Genomic DNA, 19,519 nt, shown 5'->3' with positions numbered 1-19,519 from the left:
CTTTTTTCCCAAAATTTGCTAAAAAATTACCAATTGCGAAAAAAAGCTAATGACATCGGCTTTTTCGATTTTTTAACAAAGCATAGTCTGATACAGTCTCGTACAGTTTTTAGACTAGCGCAATGTCGGGTAATTCCGACAGTCGTCTAATTTCGACACTTTTCACAATATTTATCAGACCTGTCTTAAATCATCATCATCCCGTATGATTTCGTTGTAAAATGTGACGTAGTTGGTGTTGTGACGTCACCAGATAACATCTCTCTATCAAACGTCTCGCTGATTGCATGTAAGTGAGTCATTTAAAATATGTACATGGTATTACTTAGAGAATTTTTATAGCGTTATGAGCTTCGCTAAGGGAGATTACCTAATTGTCAATTACGTCCCTTCAGGATTTCGCTGTATTTCTGGCATTTGTACAAGTTCTAGTATAAAATTTGTTTCACTTGACCTTGTATTTGTGTTTGAATAGTGCCAAGCGTTTGTTAAACTATGATTTGTGGGGTGTCGAAATTATCCTCCGATTTTATTCGATGGTGGGTAATTTCGACAATCCAAATGTTTTCAAGCATTCCCAGCGCATATGGAAAGATAGATTTGTTAAATAGAATTACTCTTTAAATGGTTGACGCAGCTTATTGAATATTATATTTAGCTCTCTCTATATCTTGTCAAGCAGATTACATAAAATTATAGCTTTTTAAAGATTGTGAAGGAAATTAATTAATGAAAATGTATTTATTTTTTTTACTTAATTATATCGTTAATTGGATCAACTGTGATCACCGCGGATGCTGCGCAACCACCGTAAACACCTGTCTGCGAGGGTCATTCACGCGTTTAAAATGTACACGTAGAAAAGAAAATCATATACATGTGTACTAAATGTAGATATTATATGTATGTGCACACGTATGCACTTAAATTTGTACAGTACATAACGTCGGAAACGTGAATAAAGCGTTTAGATGATCAATACTATTAACTCTTAATCGCAATACCAAATATTTCGCGAGATATTTTAACTTTAGTTGAAATTCACAACATGACATTCTTGAGCACTCTTATCGTCTATATTACCCTCACATAATTTGCTTTAAAAACGGAAATCGGGCGTATATGGGATTATCGAGTATAAATGGATAAAGATGGGAGAAGTTGCAGGTATTCGATAGATACAGTTGACACATATGTATAGGAGGCATTTTATTGTCGCCAATATATTTTAAATACTTATCACATCCTTTCGACCAGCATGTACATAAAATAGAATTTATTTATTCATTATCACTTTTAAATGAAAGGGATCAATTCAATACGTTTATGTTCAATTATATGTAGCGAACACGATGAACACCGCGGTAGATATTATGGGTCCGCGGTGATTCGCGGTGTTCGTCTATGGCAAACGGCCCCCGCGACATTTGATCTGAATACCCATCGCGGGGTTCATATTGGTAAGCTAACAGTGAGATGAACATTGCGGCGAGTGGCGTTTGTTTAAGTACACGGTGTTTGTACTGTATATTGAGTCAAGTGGGAGCACAATACGAACTCTAAATACAATTTATTTATAATTTTCTGATTTGCAAATTAACACTACTTTAGTATAATCCTATTTATTTAAGCTCCACTGCATGGAAAGCCTACGACTTATTGAAACACTCTCTCCTGATCGCTAGGCGGACACCACATCCACTAAACCACCACAACCTTATTAACAATCGATTGGTCATTGTCGGCTCGGGTACTACTTACATGTACCCCGGGGTACGCTTAAGTATACTTACTATACCACGGGTACGGTAAATATACTAAAACCTACCCGGGAATTTTTTATGCTAAAGCGGTCGTCGTCGGCTATTTTTTTAAGATTAATTATGTTTATATTAATGTCGATTTTCTGTTAAATTGCCTCTATATTATCGGAACCCATACTCAAAAAGCATGTTGATTCAGTTTATAAAAACAAATAATAGAAGTTTGTTTCGTAATAACGGTAATCGGTAGCGCGTTTTACGACATCTGATTTGGGGCGGGAATAAAACTCGGGTACAGTCTAATTTCGACCGGGTACGTTTTAGTATATTTACCGTACCCGGGGTACATGTAAGTATACTTCAATGTTCCCGGGGTAAATGTTAGCAGTACCCGAGCCGACAATGACCAATCGAGCCTAAGTAACACTAGACATTAAAGAGATGGTGAAATTCTATTAATTGAGAGATACACTGCAAATAACTGATTAAAACAGTTGTTGAAAATTAATACAAAGACAAGTGTCGAAATTAGCCGCTAATTGTCGAAATTAGCCGCTTACTGTCGAAATTACACTCTGCTGCATTTAGTAAAATCGCTCGAAGTTTTGAGTTATGCCGGCAACGATAATAACGTTCGTTAGCAAATATCAACAAGTCAAAACGGTGTTTTTCGTTAAGTTTGGGCACTTGGAGGGTAATTTTGACACATCTGGACTAAATCAAATTTTACTCTTAGGGTGTCGAAATTACCCGACTTTGCTCTATACCGTGATTTGGATAACGTCGGCATTATTTGTGAGCCCGATATTCTCTGTGTTGTTCAAGTGCTTATTATATTTGTGATGAAATTTAAGTGTTTTGTGATTCTGCTGAATGGTAAACAAATATGTAACACAATTCGAAATATTACTTGAAAAAGATTCCTTAGCAAAAATGTGGCCAAACAAAAATTGTTGATTTTTTTTAAGCAAGCATCATTTAATAAACAAACATCGTCAACAAGTACAAGTCCTTCCATTGAAACTCCTTCCATTGTCAATGATAGTAATTTAATAACAAGTGACTCTTTTACATCGTCATTGTTTATTACCGAAAGCAAAGTGCTGACTGATATTCAACATGTTGAAACTAAGGATATAAGTTTGTAACTGAAGACTTTGTGTGAGTTTATTATGTGGAAAACTGTTGATCATGATGGTGTTTGTGGAGTTTGTGATTAAAGATGTTGAACAGTTTCATGTAGTTTTAAATCCCAATTATTTTCCCAATTTCTTAAAAATGCCGATAAAATTCCCAATTTCAAAGCCATGGGCTATCTTCCCAAAATGCTGAGAAAAAACCCTGCTGTTTAGCCTGTGCTGTCTGGAATGACATTACGCACGTGCCTGAAGCTCTGTTTTCCCTGAACACAGCTAAAATTGAGTCATTTTAGTTAGTTTGTATATCTCTTACAGGTGCTGGAGGACAATGACTACGGTCGTGCGGTCGACTGGTGGGGTACGGGTGTAGTCATGTACGAGATGATGTGTGGGCGCCTGCCATTCTATAACAGGGATCATGACGTGCTGTTTGAGCTCATCTTGCTTGAGCAAGTGCGCTTCCCTAGAACGTTGTCAGAGGACGCAAAGAGTCTTCTTGGTGGAATGTTGATTAAAAACCCTAAAGAAAGGTAACAATTGTAATGGGCTTGTAAACACATGACTGGTATTATCTGGATCTCTACAACTTAGGAAAACACAATCTTATATCAGGGATTTCAATTAAAGCAGGGTCTTGCTTTTTAATGGGAGTATTTTGAAATTTTTTCACTTTTTACTCAAGCATACTATCTTCCCTATACCAATTGATTCAGATGCTTCTAGGAATCACTCTTTAAAATGTAATTTATATCCAAAAGACGGTGTTTCTGGCATAGAATTTTACTTATTTTTTTTTTATTTTAGCAACAAAAAAGCATATTACATGTGGTAAATAAAACATATTGGCGAAAACAAAATAACCTGAAACTTAATTTATTTAGAGTACAGAAAATCTTGTTTGACCCCCGAAAATTTAAAGCACAAGGTCATTTGATTCCTGGTTTACAAAATCTATTGAACTCCCTTTATGTATGTCTTTACAAACCAAACTGACCAATTGTATCCAACAATCATAGAACACTGTATTATGTGAATTGGGAATAAGACATCAAACTGGGAATGGACATCATTTTGGTGATTTTCTCAAACAAAACTATTCATTTCATGACCTACATATATTTTTGTAATATATTATCTATAATTTAAGCTTAATAAGAAATTTTCCATGACTTTTTCATTAACAGTGATTGAATTTGTATCATTGCGCGGCATGGACACAGTTTCATTTCATGAGGATTTTTTTTTTAATTAATAAAAAATCCAGTTTTGAAGTAAAATCAATTTAAATGATGCTATTATATATGCAAGTATATGTTTTAATTATAATATGTAAAACTAGATAAATGCAACATATAAAACTGCATATTATGCACTTTTGATAAAACACAATTTATTCCCAAATTGATGTCTTATTCCCAATTCACATAATACAGTGTTATAGTTTCATTTAAATTGTTGATATGGTTGTGATTTTTTAGGGGATTTCAAATATGTCAGCTGTGTTTGTAACCACATACAATGTATAATCATTTTTTTTCTTTAAAAAAAATCTTGCCTACGCTGGTGTATTCTATTGTGATGATAAACAGTGAATTACTTAATTAATAAAACTTGAAAAAGCAAGTGTTTATGGTAAGTTACTGATTGTTTATAATGTTTGACACACTTGTATAAAGTACCATCAAACTTAAAACATAAGAATAAGTGTTACCAGTAAACAACTTCTTGATATGAAAACCAAATGAACCTATTTAAGCTCAGAAATAAAGCAGTGCTTTCATTTCATATAAAATTTGATAATTTGAAATATCAGATTTTTTTCTGTTTAAACTTTCTTATTACCAAAACGTCCAAATAATCAAGTATTTGCTTATCACAGTTATACGTTAAATAGTTGTTAAAGTGTTTAGTTGGAGACTGAGCTGAAATTTGCTTATGCCACTCTCTGTGAAAACTGGGCTACATGCATGAGCAGAAAGTATTGTCCCAGATAAGCCTGTGCAAACTGGGATGCAGTTCCCACAGGCTAATCAGGGACAACACTTAATGTTTTTTTATGCCCCCGGATCGAATGATCGGGTTTATATTGTTCTTGGCCTGTCTGTCTTTCGGTCATTCATTCATTCATTGTGTGTGTCCCAAAACTTAAACCTTGGTCATAACTTTTGCAATATTGAAGATAGCAACTTGATATTTGGCATGCATGTGTATCTCATGGAGCTGCACACTTTGAAAGGTGAAAGGTCAAGGTCATCAGTCAAGGTCAAAGGTCAAATATATGGCTTCAAAGCGGTGCAATAGGGGGCATTGTGTTTCTGACAAACACATCTCTTGCTGCAACTTAAAGGCAAGTCTCTTCTCAATTAAAATTCAGTATAGGCTGAAAGTTTTATACTCGATTATCCTGTGGGAATTGCACAGGCTAATCTGCGACAACATTTTATGCGCATGCATTAAGCCCCAATTTCTTAGTGAACTGCTCATATATATATATAACAGATACATCAGTTAAATCTCTCAACCCCTCACATTATTGTATCATTCAGACTTGGGGGTAGTGAGAGGGACGTTCAAGACATCACAAGCCACCCGTTCTTCAAAGATATCAACTGGACTGACTTAGTCGAGAAAAAGGTTTGTGCTGCTTTAGATTGAGTAGAGATGGTATCTATTTCTGTGCATGTTTGCGTAGTTAGCTACTCTAGTTCTGGTATTGTGACGGATGCTACTTGGGTGACCTGGTCCTGACAATTTATGCATGCTTTCAAAGTATGAATGCATGTGCCTAGGTTTGCCTTAAATAGAAAACATACACTCAAAAAAAAAAAAAATAATAATAATTAATCTCTTATGACATTTTATTAATTTATTTATCATTGTAGACATTATATTTTAATGGTTAAATAATAATGGGAATAATATATTCTAACAATTATTAATAACTTATAAATTAACATGCAACAGGAAACATTCCAGAACCGCCCGCGCGCTCAAAAGTGCCCTTTTGACAAAATACTGCACGTCAAAAGTGCCCTTTTGACAAAAAAGCCCCCCTGCCCTTTTCAAATCCTAGCTGGAGCACTGATTATTATGTGAATTGAATTTGAGTAATTACAACAGGAGATGTTTCTGAAAAAATCTGCAATAAGTATTTTTCATATTTTCATACGGATATAATAGAGGTTGTTGGACAATCCTCATATAATAATGGCAGGTTCACATGCACTGGATGCTGACATGACGCTTCTTTTAATAACAAAATAAATAGAAATGGGCAGTTTATACTGTGCTCAAGGTTTGACATTGATTATAAACTTTCTGTCTACTTTAAAATGTCAAGCCGTATAATAATAATCAATGATGTTATGGAAGCATGAAGCATGCCTTCCCTTTCATCTTTTATCCGTTCTGACAGAAAATGGCTTGAACACACTTATCTATTTTGGATTTTGCGGCTATTTCCTTACCCATTGTTTAAGATTCGTATTTTTTTTGGCAGTCTTCTCCTGCTTTCCATTTGTACCTGTAACATATTTATGTCATAATCTGTCACAATCAGTATAGAAAACTAATACATAATTGATAAATACATGTAGATAACAAGTACGTCCTTGACACCATTATGGTTTTTTGTGTATGCAGCTGCAAGAATTTTCCACAAACAGAACAGACCATATACTATGGCTGCAGGAACAAATTCCTTATTATTTGAAGGTTGAACAGCTGATCCCAAACCTTCAATATTGCATTTGAAACATCAAAATGCAAGTAATTGGTAGGATCAGAGTTGCACATCATTCCCATAGGATCCATTTCTCATTCATAATCATTCTGGCTGTCTATTGCATTTCCTGGGTCTAATAACTGGAGTTCTCTTTGAAACCCTAAGTTGTGTTTAAGGTTGACATGACTTTAAAAGGCTTGGCCAAAAATTGTCATGTTTCTGTTTGTTCTGTTACACATGCTTTAAAAAGGTTGAATTTCAGAGACGAGGAAAGCAAATGGGTTTTGTTTTATTTTGTTCCATTATAAATATTGAGTCTCTGCAATTTGGGAAGAAATTAATATGTCTGAATGTATATGATAAGATTATGGTCTATTAAAATTTTACTAAGATCACTTAAGGGTATAATTGTATTATTTGATTGAACGCTAATATAATTAATATTGTTGGGATATTTTAATTTCTAATGTCATATTGAGCAGTTTAAGCATTATCATAATTCTTGTGTTTTTTGTGTGTGTCAATGAGGGATAGATTCAAGTTCATAATTATAGAAAAAAAAGTATTTTGTAAATATTTGACTGTTTATTTTAAACAGAATGGCCTTTTGATGATTGGTACATATGGGGCACTTGCATGGTGTAGTTATTTCATGTTATCTATTATACATATTATCTTCACTGTATTCTCTCATGGTATGCATGTCTGAGAAAAAAATGTGTTTAGTAATTTATTATTAATTTACTAAAGTCTCTAAATATACAATTAAAAACAAGATTTGTTTTGTATTCATGGATGTGCTAAATTATATATTAGTTTTGAATCTGCATTGGGAATATAATTTGATGTATTTTCTATGCAATGTGTAACACAATGGACAGAATCATGATACAAACTTAAAAGTCAGCTGTGCCCCTTTTAAATGAGTCCCTTCATTAACTTTCACTCAAACATCCTTGCTCAACATTTAACAGTTTTCTCCTTTCTCTAATTAACCTCAGGAACTTAAATAGTCTCCCATCAAGATCATGGTTCTGTTCATCGTGGAATGATATGTACCTTGGACAGTTATGTAACAGAGAGTATTCAAATTATATAAATCCAAGTGTTTTACATACCGGTACACTTAAGTTTGTAGTAAAGCTGTTTTATATTTTTGTAAAAACTGATAAATAAACTGACATGTTTTTGTAAGTATTTATTATGCTCCCCCCCAAAAAAAATGGAGGGAGCATATAGTCGCCACTTCGTCTGTCCGTCCGTCCGTCCCTGTGTCCATCCGTGCACAATTTTTGTCCGGGCTATTTCTCAGCAACTAATGACCGTAATTCAATGAAACTTTATGGGAAGCTTCACTACCAAGAGGAGATGTGCATAGTATCAGCGGGTTCTGGTCGGATGATTTTTCACAGAGTTATGGCCCTTTGAAATTTTTCATTAACTGTACATATAGTGCAATTCTTGTCCGGGCTATTTCTAAGCAACTTATGACCGGAATTCAATGAAACTTTATGGGAAGCTTCACTACCAAGAGAAGATGTGCATATTATCAGTGGGTCCTGGTCGGATGATGTTGCACAGAGAAATGGCCCTTTGAAATTTTCTATAAAAAAATTCTTGTCCCCCCAACTACTATGCCCTCAAGCCGTTTCCTTTTATCTGAATATATAGTGGAATATTGTGACAAAAAAAACTTTGGGGAGCATCACCCGTCTCCGACGGTTTCTTGTTCATTTGATTATTGTATCTTATGAAAGCACATACAAAATGTGCGAGCATGTTTGTAAATGTGTGCGCAATTATTTGTCGAAAACAATCACGGTAAGGGATTTCCAACACTAATAAATTCAAAACCAGTTTTAGTGAAAATGTCCAAGGTGCATAATCCAAGATAACATGATTTCATGAGAGTGATCTTCCCCTGTTTCATTTTTCTCCCAGATACCTCCTCCTTTCAAGCCCCAGGTAACCTCAGAAACCGACACGCGATACTTTGATGAGACATTTACCGCCGAGCCAGTGGCCCTTACCCCACCCACTGTCTCCCATCACCTTGAGAGTATCAATGAGGAAACCATGGATACTGCTGATGGCCTTCCATATTTCGAGCGTTTCTCGTATCACGGCAGTAAGGCCAGCCTTGCGTCCAGTGTCATGAGCTTTGAGACGGCGTGGACGTCTTGACACTCCCTGGGAACTTTGTTGCCCCAAGATAAATCAATCACTGTCTTATGTTTCCTGCGGCTCCACTTTTCACGGGTTGGGAACTATGTTACTGAGCGATTAACAATCAGATAATGGTGACGTTTTTGACCGATTGGAATTGCACAGGAAACGGGAACTTTGTTACAGTGATTATATGAGAAATAAATCAGGATACTCTTCATATGTACTATTGCATGGGAACTGAGTTAGTTGAGATTAACCATTATGTATAGTAAGTGTGTGGAACACTTGTTAGAATTGTGTGGTGTGGTTGATGGTTGATACTTAGTACAATTAAGCTTTACCGTTAGATATTGTGGTACGAAAGCATCAAGATATTTAACACTTACGTTCTTTGTGATTAATATTATTGTTGTAAATGTTGTGCTAAAATGCAGACTCTATTATTCTCATATTTAGCGATTTTTTGGCAATCATAGGGAAGCATTAAGAGGGGCATATTTCTGAACTGTCCTTCCTTCTGTAATAAGGTGGGTGTTTGCACATTATTCGGTTTCGGCTCAAAAGTTTACCAGTTTTCATATAATCATAGTTTTAGATAAATCATTTAAGGATATAATTAAGGCCAAGTTGAATAAACAGTCCAATTTTATTTAATAAGGCACTTTAGAGTTCTGGCCCTTCAATTATTGCCTTTTGGTAATATTTATGCTTTATTATGCCCCCCTTCGGAAAAGAGGGGGTATATTGCTTTGCACATGTCTGTCGGTCCGTCAAACAGGTGGTTTCCGGATGATAACTCAAGAATGCTTAGGCCTAGGATTATGAAACTTCATAGGTAGATAGATCATGACTCGCAGATGACCCCTATTGATTTTGAGGTCACTAGGTCAAAGGTCAAGGTCATGGTGACCCGAAATAGTAAAATGGTTCCGGATGATAACTCAAGAACGCATATGCCTAGGATCATGAAACTTCATAGGTAGATTGATCATGACTTGCAGATGACCCCTATTGATTTTGAGGTCACTAGGGCAAAGGTCAAGGTCACGGTGACCCGAAATAGTAAAATGGTTTCCGGATAATAACTCAAGAACGCATACGCCTAGGATCATGAAACTTCATAGGTAGATAGATCATGACTCGCAGATGACCCCTATTGATTTTGAGGTCAGTAGGTCAAAGGTCAAGGTCACGGTGACCGGAAATAGTAAAATGGTTTTCTGGATGATAACTCAAGAACACATATGCCTAGGATCATGAAACTTCATGGGTAGATTGATCATGACTCGCAGATGACCCCTATTGATTTTGAGGTCACTAGGTCAAAGGTCAAGGTTTCAAGAACGCTTTTGCCTAGGATCATAACACTTCATAGGTACATTGATCATGACTTGCAGATGACCCCTATTGATTTTCAGGTCACTAGGTCAAAGGTCAAGGTCAAAGTGACAAAAAACGTATTCACACAATGGCTGCCACTACAACGGACAGCCCATATGGGGGGCATGCATGTTTTACAAACAGCCCTTGTTTTTTTCCAGAGCGTATCTTAAAATCTTATATGTAAGTTGATCTCATTTAGAGAATGTTCGGTGCATTGGAAGCATAAATCTTTCTCCCTTATTTTGAGAGTTTTTGTACTTACATTTTGTGTGGAGCATATTTTAAGAACTAAAAAGAACTTTGGTTTTATTTGTTGTACTTAAACTTGGTAATAAGGATATTTTGGATACTGAAAGAGTTATCAACTTGAAACTTTAAAAGACAATAAATATCAAAATCAGGGTGCGCATCTTGCGAAGAAGTATAACTTTTGCTTTAACTTTTTTAGAGTGATTGCCTTTTGTTTTTGTATTTAAATTTTGTCTGGAGCAGCTCATGAAAACTATTAGAACTAAATGGATTATAAACTTTAAACTTCGTGGGTAGATAGATCATATTAAGCAATGTGCAGTGCTCAAGAACCATAATTTGTGATCCCCTTTTTTAGAGTAACTGGCCTTTGTTTATATTTTATATATATATTATTTTTTTTAGCATGTTAGTTCACTTAATGACTGTCCACTTAACACTCATTAACGTGTCCAGTGGCCATTGGCAGTGTTTGATAGACATACTTCATTATGAAACCCAGTGGTCTATTGTGTCTGACAGGTCAATTATTTGTTAATGAATGTGTGTGTATATACCTCAACCATACTTTCATTTGGTTTTGAAGCATGAATAAAGATACATTGTATATGTTCAGGTAAACATGAGATTTCTGTTTATGTCTGTAAGAAATGTTGAGATATTTTAAGGCCAGTTTATTTGGTGTCATTTTTAGCTTAGCTGTTTTCGGAGAAAACCCGAGGTATTGTCATAGCCAGCTCGTCGTGTCGTGTCGTGTCATCCGCGTCGTGCTAAAACCTTAAGGTTTTGAACATTGGCTATAAAATCAGTGTGCTTCCACCTACAACTTTGAAACTTCATATGTAGCTGCACCTTGATGAGTTCTACACGCCTCACCCATGTTTGGGTCACTAGGTCAAAGGTCAAGGTCACTGTGACCTCTTAAAAAAAATAAAATCTGACAAGCTTTTATTTAGTAAAAAATGCACCCGCAGCCGAGCGTTGGCACCCGTTATGCGGTGCTCTTGTTATTATCTTTAAGTTTCTTGAATCGTTAGGATTATCTTGATCTTCACAATACTAAACACATAGTCTGTAGATGTGTAACTGTGAACAATAGTATACATGTAGAAGCATTTTTGTACATAATCAAGTTATGATACCACTTTTCTTTTTGACTTTAAACATTTTGTTAAGAATGAGCTTGGTGCAGCGGGTTCAAATTTGTTTAGGTATATAAACAGTTTTTGGAACTTATGTTTATGGAAAGAGTCAAATGTTAATCGCACATGCTCTACCTCTATTTGACATCATAGAAAGGGATAGACTTTTGGCATAACACATCCTGTGATGGAATACTGAAAGATTTTATTGTTATTCGGATTTATGCATACTTCATACAGATTTTCTACTCTTCTGCTAGTCAGAGACTAAATTGTTAATTTGTTGTTTTATCCCATTTTCAGAATGATTTGTTTAAGTTGTTTGATAACCGTTGCCATATATATTAGTTTTGCCATTACATTTTGTTTTAATGGCCTTGACATCAATATTTGGAAGGCATATAATGATGGTCTTGTCATTCTGTGATTTCTAAACTAAAAAGTTACCTAGAAAATATTATTTGTCTAAACACTTAACACAATTTTATTCAAGACATAAATACTTGCACTTTGTTTCACAAGACATTTTTAAATCATTCTAGATCACACAATTTCTTGTTGATGTTGAACCAATTTTGACAAAGATTTTTATATCTCTTTATGGCATTATGAATTTCAAAAGGTGGCCTTTGTGTTAATTGATTTTTCACAACAGAAACTCATGGTTAAATTCTTGTTTTGACAAAGTGTCATGTTTGAATTCTTGTTTGGATATGCAAAGATCATAGTTTGAATCTAGTTGATGGGGGAATATACAAAATTCAAACATAAAAAATAGCTGCACGAAAAAGCATTGTTGAGGTCAAAATGTGAAGAAATCACACCGAATGCTAGCTTGTATACCATTGTATAAGGCTATTCATAAAGATGCGGTTTTGTACATTCACTTCCCTACCTCTGTATTAAGAATGGCAGTTGTCAGTTACTGGCATATGCTGCACAAGCATGTGCACTTAGCACTTGAAATCCAGATATCCCAAGTGTGAGTTGGTAAACTGACTGTCACGATATGACTGAAATAGTGTTGAATATGGCAAAAAATCCAACTAAACAAACAGAGAATTATCCATGATAACCCCAGCTAGTGAACTGACTTGCGAGTGTTTTATTTGTATTTTAATTTATATTGCGAATTTGGGTGAGACAAAAATAGATTCTAGGCGCATATTCAAGTAACTAACTGGGTTTCAATTGTGAACACTCTTATTAACACACTTAGTTATATTATGAACTGTGATTATTAGAGAAAATATACAGAAACATGATTTTATGACCTTTTTAGCCCACCTGATTGCTTAGGTGAGCTTTTGTGACCGGTCTTTGTCCGTCGTCTGTCCGTCCACATTTGTAAGTAAACACTCTAGAAGCCACATTTATTGTCGATCTTCATGAAACTTGGTCAGAAGCTTCGTCCCAATGAAATCTCGGTTGAGTTCGAAACTGGGTTGTGCCGGGTCAAAGACTAGGTCAAAAAAAGGAAAAAACACTGTAGAAGTCACATTTCACTAAAAGTGGGCGGGGCATTTTTCTCTATATGTATAAAGTGAAAACATGTGAACAATCTAGAAGTCACATTTTCGGCCCAATTTTCATGAAATTTGGTCAGAACATTTGTTTCCTTGATACGAGAGTTGAGTTAAAAAATGGTTCCAGTCAGTTGAATAACATGGCTGCCGGCGGCGGGAGGGGGGGGGGGGGGGCAGTTTTCTTATATTTATATACCCGGTAGTGAAAAAGCTTGTGAACACTCTAGAAGTCACATTTTTTGCCCAATCATCATGAAACTTTGTGAAATGATTGGTTTTATATATATCTCAGATGAGTTCGCAAATGGTCCGGATCGGTAAAAAAACATGGCCGCCAGGGGGGTGGGGGGCAGTTTTACTTATGTGACTAGAGAGAAACCTTGTGATCGAACACTATAGAAGTCTCATTTTTTGCCTAATGATCATGAAACTTAGTCAATACATTGGTTTTATTAATTTCTCGGACAAGTTGGAAAATGGCTCAGATCGGTGAAACACACTTTTAGCTCACCTGATTGCTCAGGTGAGGTTTAAGAATTGGTGTTTGTCCGCTGTCCGTTCGTCCACATTTGGTTTGTAAACACTCTAGCATTTACACTTCTCAAGCATTCTTTATGAAAGTTGCTGAAAGATCTCAGTCAAGTTTGATAATGAGCAAAATTACAAAATTAATGCCATAATTATTGCCCTTAGATTGCCAAAATTTTCATTATATTAAACAAAATCATTGAAAACACTCTAGAGGTCACAATTTTGTTTCAGATTTTATGAATCTTGGTCAAACTATTTATTTTTGTAAGCAAAGTTTGATGTTTGGTAAGGGGGGTCAACTCAAAATATAGGTCACCAGGTAAAATCTTACAGAAACAAAAACACTCCATACGCCAGAGTTTTGGTTAAATAATGATGAAACTTGACCAGGATGTTTGTCTGGACAATATCTAGGTCAAGTTTGACGTTTGGTAAAGATTAAATGAACCGACTCCTCTCAGGTGAGCGAACCAGGGCCATCTTGGCCCTCTTGTTTAAGATACAGATAAGATTTTAATTTGGATGTTTCTTGAAATGCTGCCTATGAATTTCTTAGCAGATGGTTTGCATGTTTTTTGTTTAAGATCAAGATTTTAACTTTTATGGGAAAACTGGGCTTAATGCAAGTGCATAAAGTATCATTCCATATTAGCCTGTGCAGTCTGCTTAGGCTCATCAGGAACAACATTTGCGGCTTTTAAAGAATCTTTTCTTCAAAGGAAATGTTTCTAAATAATAAATCCTTTGTAGGCAGAAAGTGTCATCTCTGATTAGCCTGCTAATCTTGGCCAACACTTACCACACATGCTTTAAGCCCCATTTTCCAACAATGAGGTTCGTATACTTGTAATATGTGTACATGGCTGAATCAGGTAGATTGTTAAGTATTATTGGTATTGCAGGTAGTTTTGTATATGTAATTTTAATAGTAATATGTATTTATGAATCATACACAGGTAAAAAGTGCTATGACAATGTTTTGTAATATAATGCTTTTTTCGTTACAGCGTGTACATTTTAATTTGAGATATTTTGTATCATATAATTGTTAAAATTTGAATGAATGCATGATTGTTGCCAGCCATACGCATAATCCTGTCAGTAACCAGACAGACTGAACCATTTCTTTTCTCTGCATATAAAGACTCTTATCAACCATGATTATAAATTCATGTATTTATGGCAGTGGGATGTTGTCCTAATGTGAAAGTATGCTTGGATATTAAAAAATAAATATTATCAAACTATTTTAACATGTGACATTGTTGTTATTAGAGAACAGAGTGTGGAGTGTAGGATAATAAGGTTGTGTTATGGATCAATTCGGCGATAAGTGTTAAGTGTAGACACAAGCACTATTACTTCCCAGTCTGTAAAATATTATTTAGAACAAAAACCATAAGCAAAGTCAAAAGCCAAAACATGTTTTCATTGCCCCCCCCCCCCAATTTTTTTTTTTAAAGCTTAAAATATAGCAACAAAAACAAAGCTTTTTTGCTTTATTCTCCAGAAAAGATTGCCAATAAATTGAAGGTCAAGATAACATCATCACCACATTCATCTGAAGTTCTCCTAAAAGTAAAAAATAAAATAATTACAGAAATGTTTTTTACATTTAAAAATGGGCCGCGCTCTGTGAAAAGGGGGTTTAATGCACATGCGAAATGTGTTGGCCCAGATTAGCCTGTGCAGTCCACACAGGTTAATCAGGTACGAAACTTTCCGCTTTTATGAGATTTTTCGTTTAAAGAAAGTTTCTTCTCAGAACAAATCAAGTGGATGCGGAAAGTGTCGTTCCTGATTAGCCTGTGCTCATCCATTAAACCCCCCTTTTCACAGAGCACTGCTCAAATGCAATTTAAACACCCAAAACTGCAAAATGAGTAAATCAATGTTATGTATGCAAGTGTCCTCAACCATTAATACAAAACTGATTGACCTTGAGAATTATTTATCTTCAGTTCCTCCTTAATATTGATTGAAACTTAGTTTCGCAAATGGCAACTATGCCTTCAGTTATTTGTTATTGCTGAAGAAGACTGCATTACTTCAAGTAAGAATCATAAAAAAAGTTCTGTAAGAACACGTTTTGGACTTCTCATAATCATACTAATTGTGTATATCTTTTTATGCCCCCGAAGGAGGGCATACATGTATAGTGATTGGACCCATCGTCAGTCTGTCTTTCCGTCACACTTTGCATTCAGGTTTCGCATTTAGGTTTAGAAAAATGCTCATAACTTCTATGTCGCTTCAGATAGCAACTTGATGTTTGGCATGCATGTGTATCTCATGGAGCTGAACATTTTGAGTGATGAAAGGTGAAGGTCATCCTTTAAGGTCAAAGGTCAAATATATGGCTACAAAGCGGCGCAGAAGGGGGCATTGTGTTTCTGACAAATGTCTATTTTTCTGTATAAGTATTTCCACAAACTAATCAATTAGAACAATTAACACAAACTTTAGTAACTGGATGCACACAACTGATGACTTATAAGACACTTGAGTCAAAATGGCTTTAGCACAAAAAACGACTTTGTGATTTTTACCCGCCTGACAGGCTTTAGATCTTGCAATGTTCATAGACTCGAAAACTTAATTTTTTTTTACCTTGGCATCAGGGATGCCAAATTTTGCAGACTCTTCTCAAGCAATGAAATCAAAGTGTCTTTATAAGTCTTAGACAAATGAACATCTGCCAATGCTTCCACCAACTTCAAATTGGCAAATACACGTAAATTGTGTTGGAATGGAATCATTAGCAAAATAAAAAAATTAATTCATCATCCATTCATCCGATCTAAACAAATTAGTTGAAAGTGTTATAAAATGATCATATCTTCACCAATATCAACATAAAGGCAAAACGCAGTGAAAGCTCTATTATTGAATTGGCCTATTAAGCTAGACTAGACTATTTATTGAATAGTTATATCACCGCAGTTACGAAGTATATTTGAGTCACTGTGTTGGGTGGTCCGTTTATATAAAATGTGAGTTTTTCCCAATTTGTTGAGCAACAGAAATTTTACTCAATGCTTATCATCCCCTAAAAAGAAGATATGCAAGACTTTCATGCCCAGTGATCTGCATGTTTCTGAGTTATGTGCCCTTGAACAGAACCATTTGAATGGCTGTTGCAAGTGTAGCATACAATTTTTGTCCACTACCAGTGAAACCGGAGGGAACTTATGGTTTGCGCTCTGTGTGTCCATCAGTCAGTCAGTCAGTCAGTCACACTTTTCTGGATCCTGTGATAACTTTAAAAGTTTTTCATATTTTTTCATGAGACTTGAAACATGGATAGATGGCAATATGGAGATTATGCATGTCATTTCATTTGATCCTACGTCAAAAATTCTGGTTGCTATGGCAACAAATATATTTAAAAAATAAATAAATTCTGACAATGATGGAGTTTCACCAGTAGGGGACCATATTGCTTGACAACAGTCTTGTTAAAATTGATGCATCAGACTTCAGTTCTCAATCGCTTGATTTTAAGCTTTTAATATGTCAACATCTTGAAATGTTAGTGTGACGGACACAATTTTCATATGCAAGGAGGCAATAGTGTACCTTTGTGGAGTTAAATACATGTACTTCTACATTTATAATAATATATTGACTGAATTAAAACTTGAAATATCCAAGTCCTTGGGTTATCCTCTAAATTTATAAAAGCAACTTTTTTGTATACTGGAATCCACTTATCCTGTCTTTAGTTGGGATACAATTTTTTGCAGTAGTGTAATGCATGCAGTGTCAGTCTTGTGACTGAACGGACCAGGGTCCATCATGACATTTAATGAGCCTTCTAAGGATCTTTTCAAAGACGATAAGTACTGTTTTGTACCAGGAAACAGGCATATGAGCATCTACTCAAGCCAATTGGCTTATGGTATAATAATGCTCTTTCTGGCTCAAAATTTTCTGTTGGCAAATTAACTGGAGATCATACAAAACATTCTTATTATGAAATTGTTATGGTGTTATTAGCTGTTCTGGCAGGTGGCCCTATGGTGTCATCAGTTGTAAGTGGTATACAATTTGCTTCAAGCGACAACTCCTAAATTGCATAGCGGATTTTCATTTAACTTCTAAATAATGATCCTCGGATGACTCTCTATCAAATTTCTTCAAATAATTTTGGTCATCTGCATGTAACAGTTACCAGAGCTAAAATAAGATGTTTTAAGTGGAAATAAAAAAAGTTGAAATCAGAGGGCCCAGAGGTTAATATTTGGCACATATTATCATCACGTGGTTCTCTACAAAGGTTCTCTTCAAACCATGACATTCAGGTCAAAACTGACAACAACCGTACGGTAACATGATATATTGAATCCTTTGCTTAATAACTTAAAATTGAGTCACCTTATTTATATAGATTTATGTCTTGTATGGAAACAGTTCATGAGCTTTGAGATTTGGTCTCAAATATCAGATAATGGTTCTCACACAGTTTTTTTTAACTGGGTTTAAAACTGACCACAATCCACTGGTCATAGGATTTATATAGACTCATAGTTAATAACTTAAAAAGTGGTCTTCTACAAAATTTGTTCAATCATGCCTCTGCAGTCAAAACTGGTATGCCCCAGGGTCATCTAATTTATATAGACAAATATAGTAAATAACTTACCTTATTTAATGAAACCTGTTGCAAGGGTCAGGGGTAAAATATTTGGTGTTGAACATTTTGTAGTGGTCTTCACCCCAAGGTAACATTTATATAGACTTACATACATGAAGTTACATTTAACAAATCTCTGTAACGGAAAACCAAGAGGAGTAATATAAAGCATGCATTCTACTAAGTGTTTTCAAAGCATGCCTCCTGGATCAAAATAAGCCCTGCCTGGGGTGTGGGGTTGAAACTTTTTTAGTTACATTTATCTTTGGAATATGACAAAACATATATTTATTCAGACTTGCACACTGTACATGTACATAATCTAAACACATTCATTTCACATCCAATTATGTCATAAATATGACATCCGGTTGTTGTCCTCTAAGAAGATTGTGCAAATCTTACATGTACTCTTTGGGTTAAAATTGGCCACACCCCATATCACAGGTTATGGATCAAGGGCTATCTTTGCATCTTGTATAAAGAAAAGGGTGTAGCAGATAACAAGTTAAATTTTCTTTGAAAATAGGTTAATATTTTTTGGAAGGAAGATTAAGCCCTGGTGAAACTAATAAACATGTCCATTAAAAAAATAATCTTCAGGTTCTATCCTAATTTTGCTGTAAAATGATTTTTTTGTGCGTTGTGCGGCGTCAACATTTGCCTTGTTAACTGACTCTAGAGGCCACATTTATTTCCAATCTTCATGAAATTTGGTCAGAAGATTGGTCTCAATGATATCTTGGATGAGTTCGACTATGGTTATGTTTGCTTGAAAAACATGGCTGCCAAGGGGCGGGGCATTTTTCCTTATATTGCTATATATGGCTATAGTTAAATCTTGTTAACACTGTAGAGGCCACATTTATTGTCTGATCTTCATGAAACTTGGTCAGAAGATTCATCCCAATAATATCTTGGACGAGTTCAAAAATGATGCCGGTTGATTAAAAAAACACGGCCGCCAGGGGGCTGGGCATTTTTCCTTATATGGCTTTAGTAAAACCTTGTTAACACTCACATTTATTTTCCGATCATCATGAAACTTGGTCAGAAAATTTGTCCAAATGATATCTTGGATGAGTACGAAAAAGAATGGTTTGGGTTGCTTTAAAAACATGGCCACCAGGGGGCGGGGCATTTTTCCTTATATGGCTATATATGGATATAGTAAAACCTTGTTAACATTTTAGAGGCCACATTTATTGTCCAATCTGCATGAAATTTGGTCAAAAGATTGGTCTCAATTTTATCTTG

The 19,519-nt window shown here is 35.3% G+C and overlaps 1 protein-coding gene across 2 annotated transcripts in view; it reads left to right on the top strand.

The window, feature by feature from the left end:
• Nucleotides 1-19,519, top strand: part of LOC127870841 (RAC serine/threonine-protein kinase-like) — a 46,229-nt gene that overhangs the window by 17,845 nt on the left and 8,865 nt on the right. Inside the window, exons 9-11 of one of the 2 annotated variants that reach the window (XM_052413376.1) lie at nt 3,218-3,432; nt 5,449-5,536; nt 8,568-14,873. In XM_052413376.1, coding sequence (XP_052269336.1) covers nt 3,218-3,432; nt 5,449-5,536; nt 8,568-8,810 — 546 coding nt within the window. In that variant the 3' untranslated portion in view covers nt 8,811-14,873. Of the gene's footprint in view, nt 1-3,217; nt 3,433-5,448; nt 5,537-8,567; nt 14,874-19,519 lie in introns of those variants that run through there. The other variant, XM_052413375.1, reaches the window with a different exon arrangement.

This window comes from Dreissena polymorpha, chromosome 3, assembly GCF_020536995.1.
Source record: "Dreissena polymorpha isolate Duluth1 chromosome 3, UMN_Dpol_1.0, whole genome shotgun sequence".
Taxonomy (NCBI): Eukaryota; Metazoa; Mollusca; class Bivalvia; order Myida; family Dreissenidae; genus Dreissena; species Dreissena polymorpha.
The sequence above is the reverse complement of the archived record's forward strand: the minus strand, read 5'-3'. Positions and strand labels throughout refer to the sequence as shown.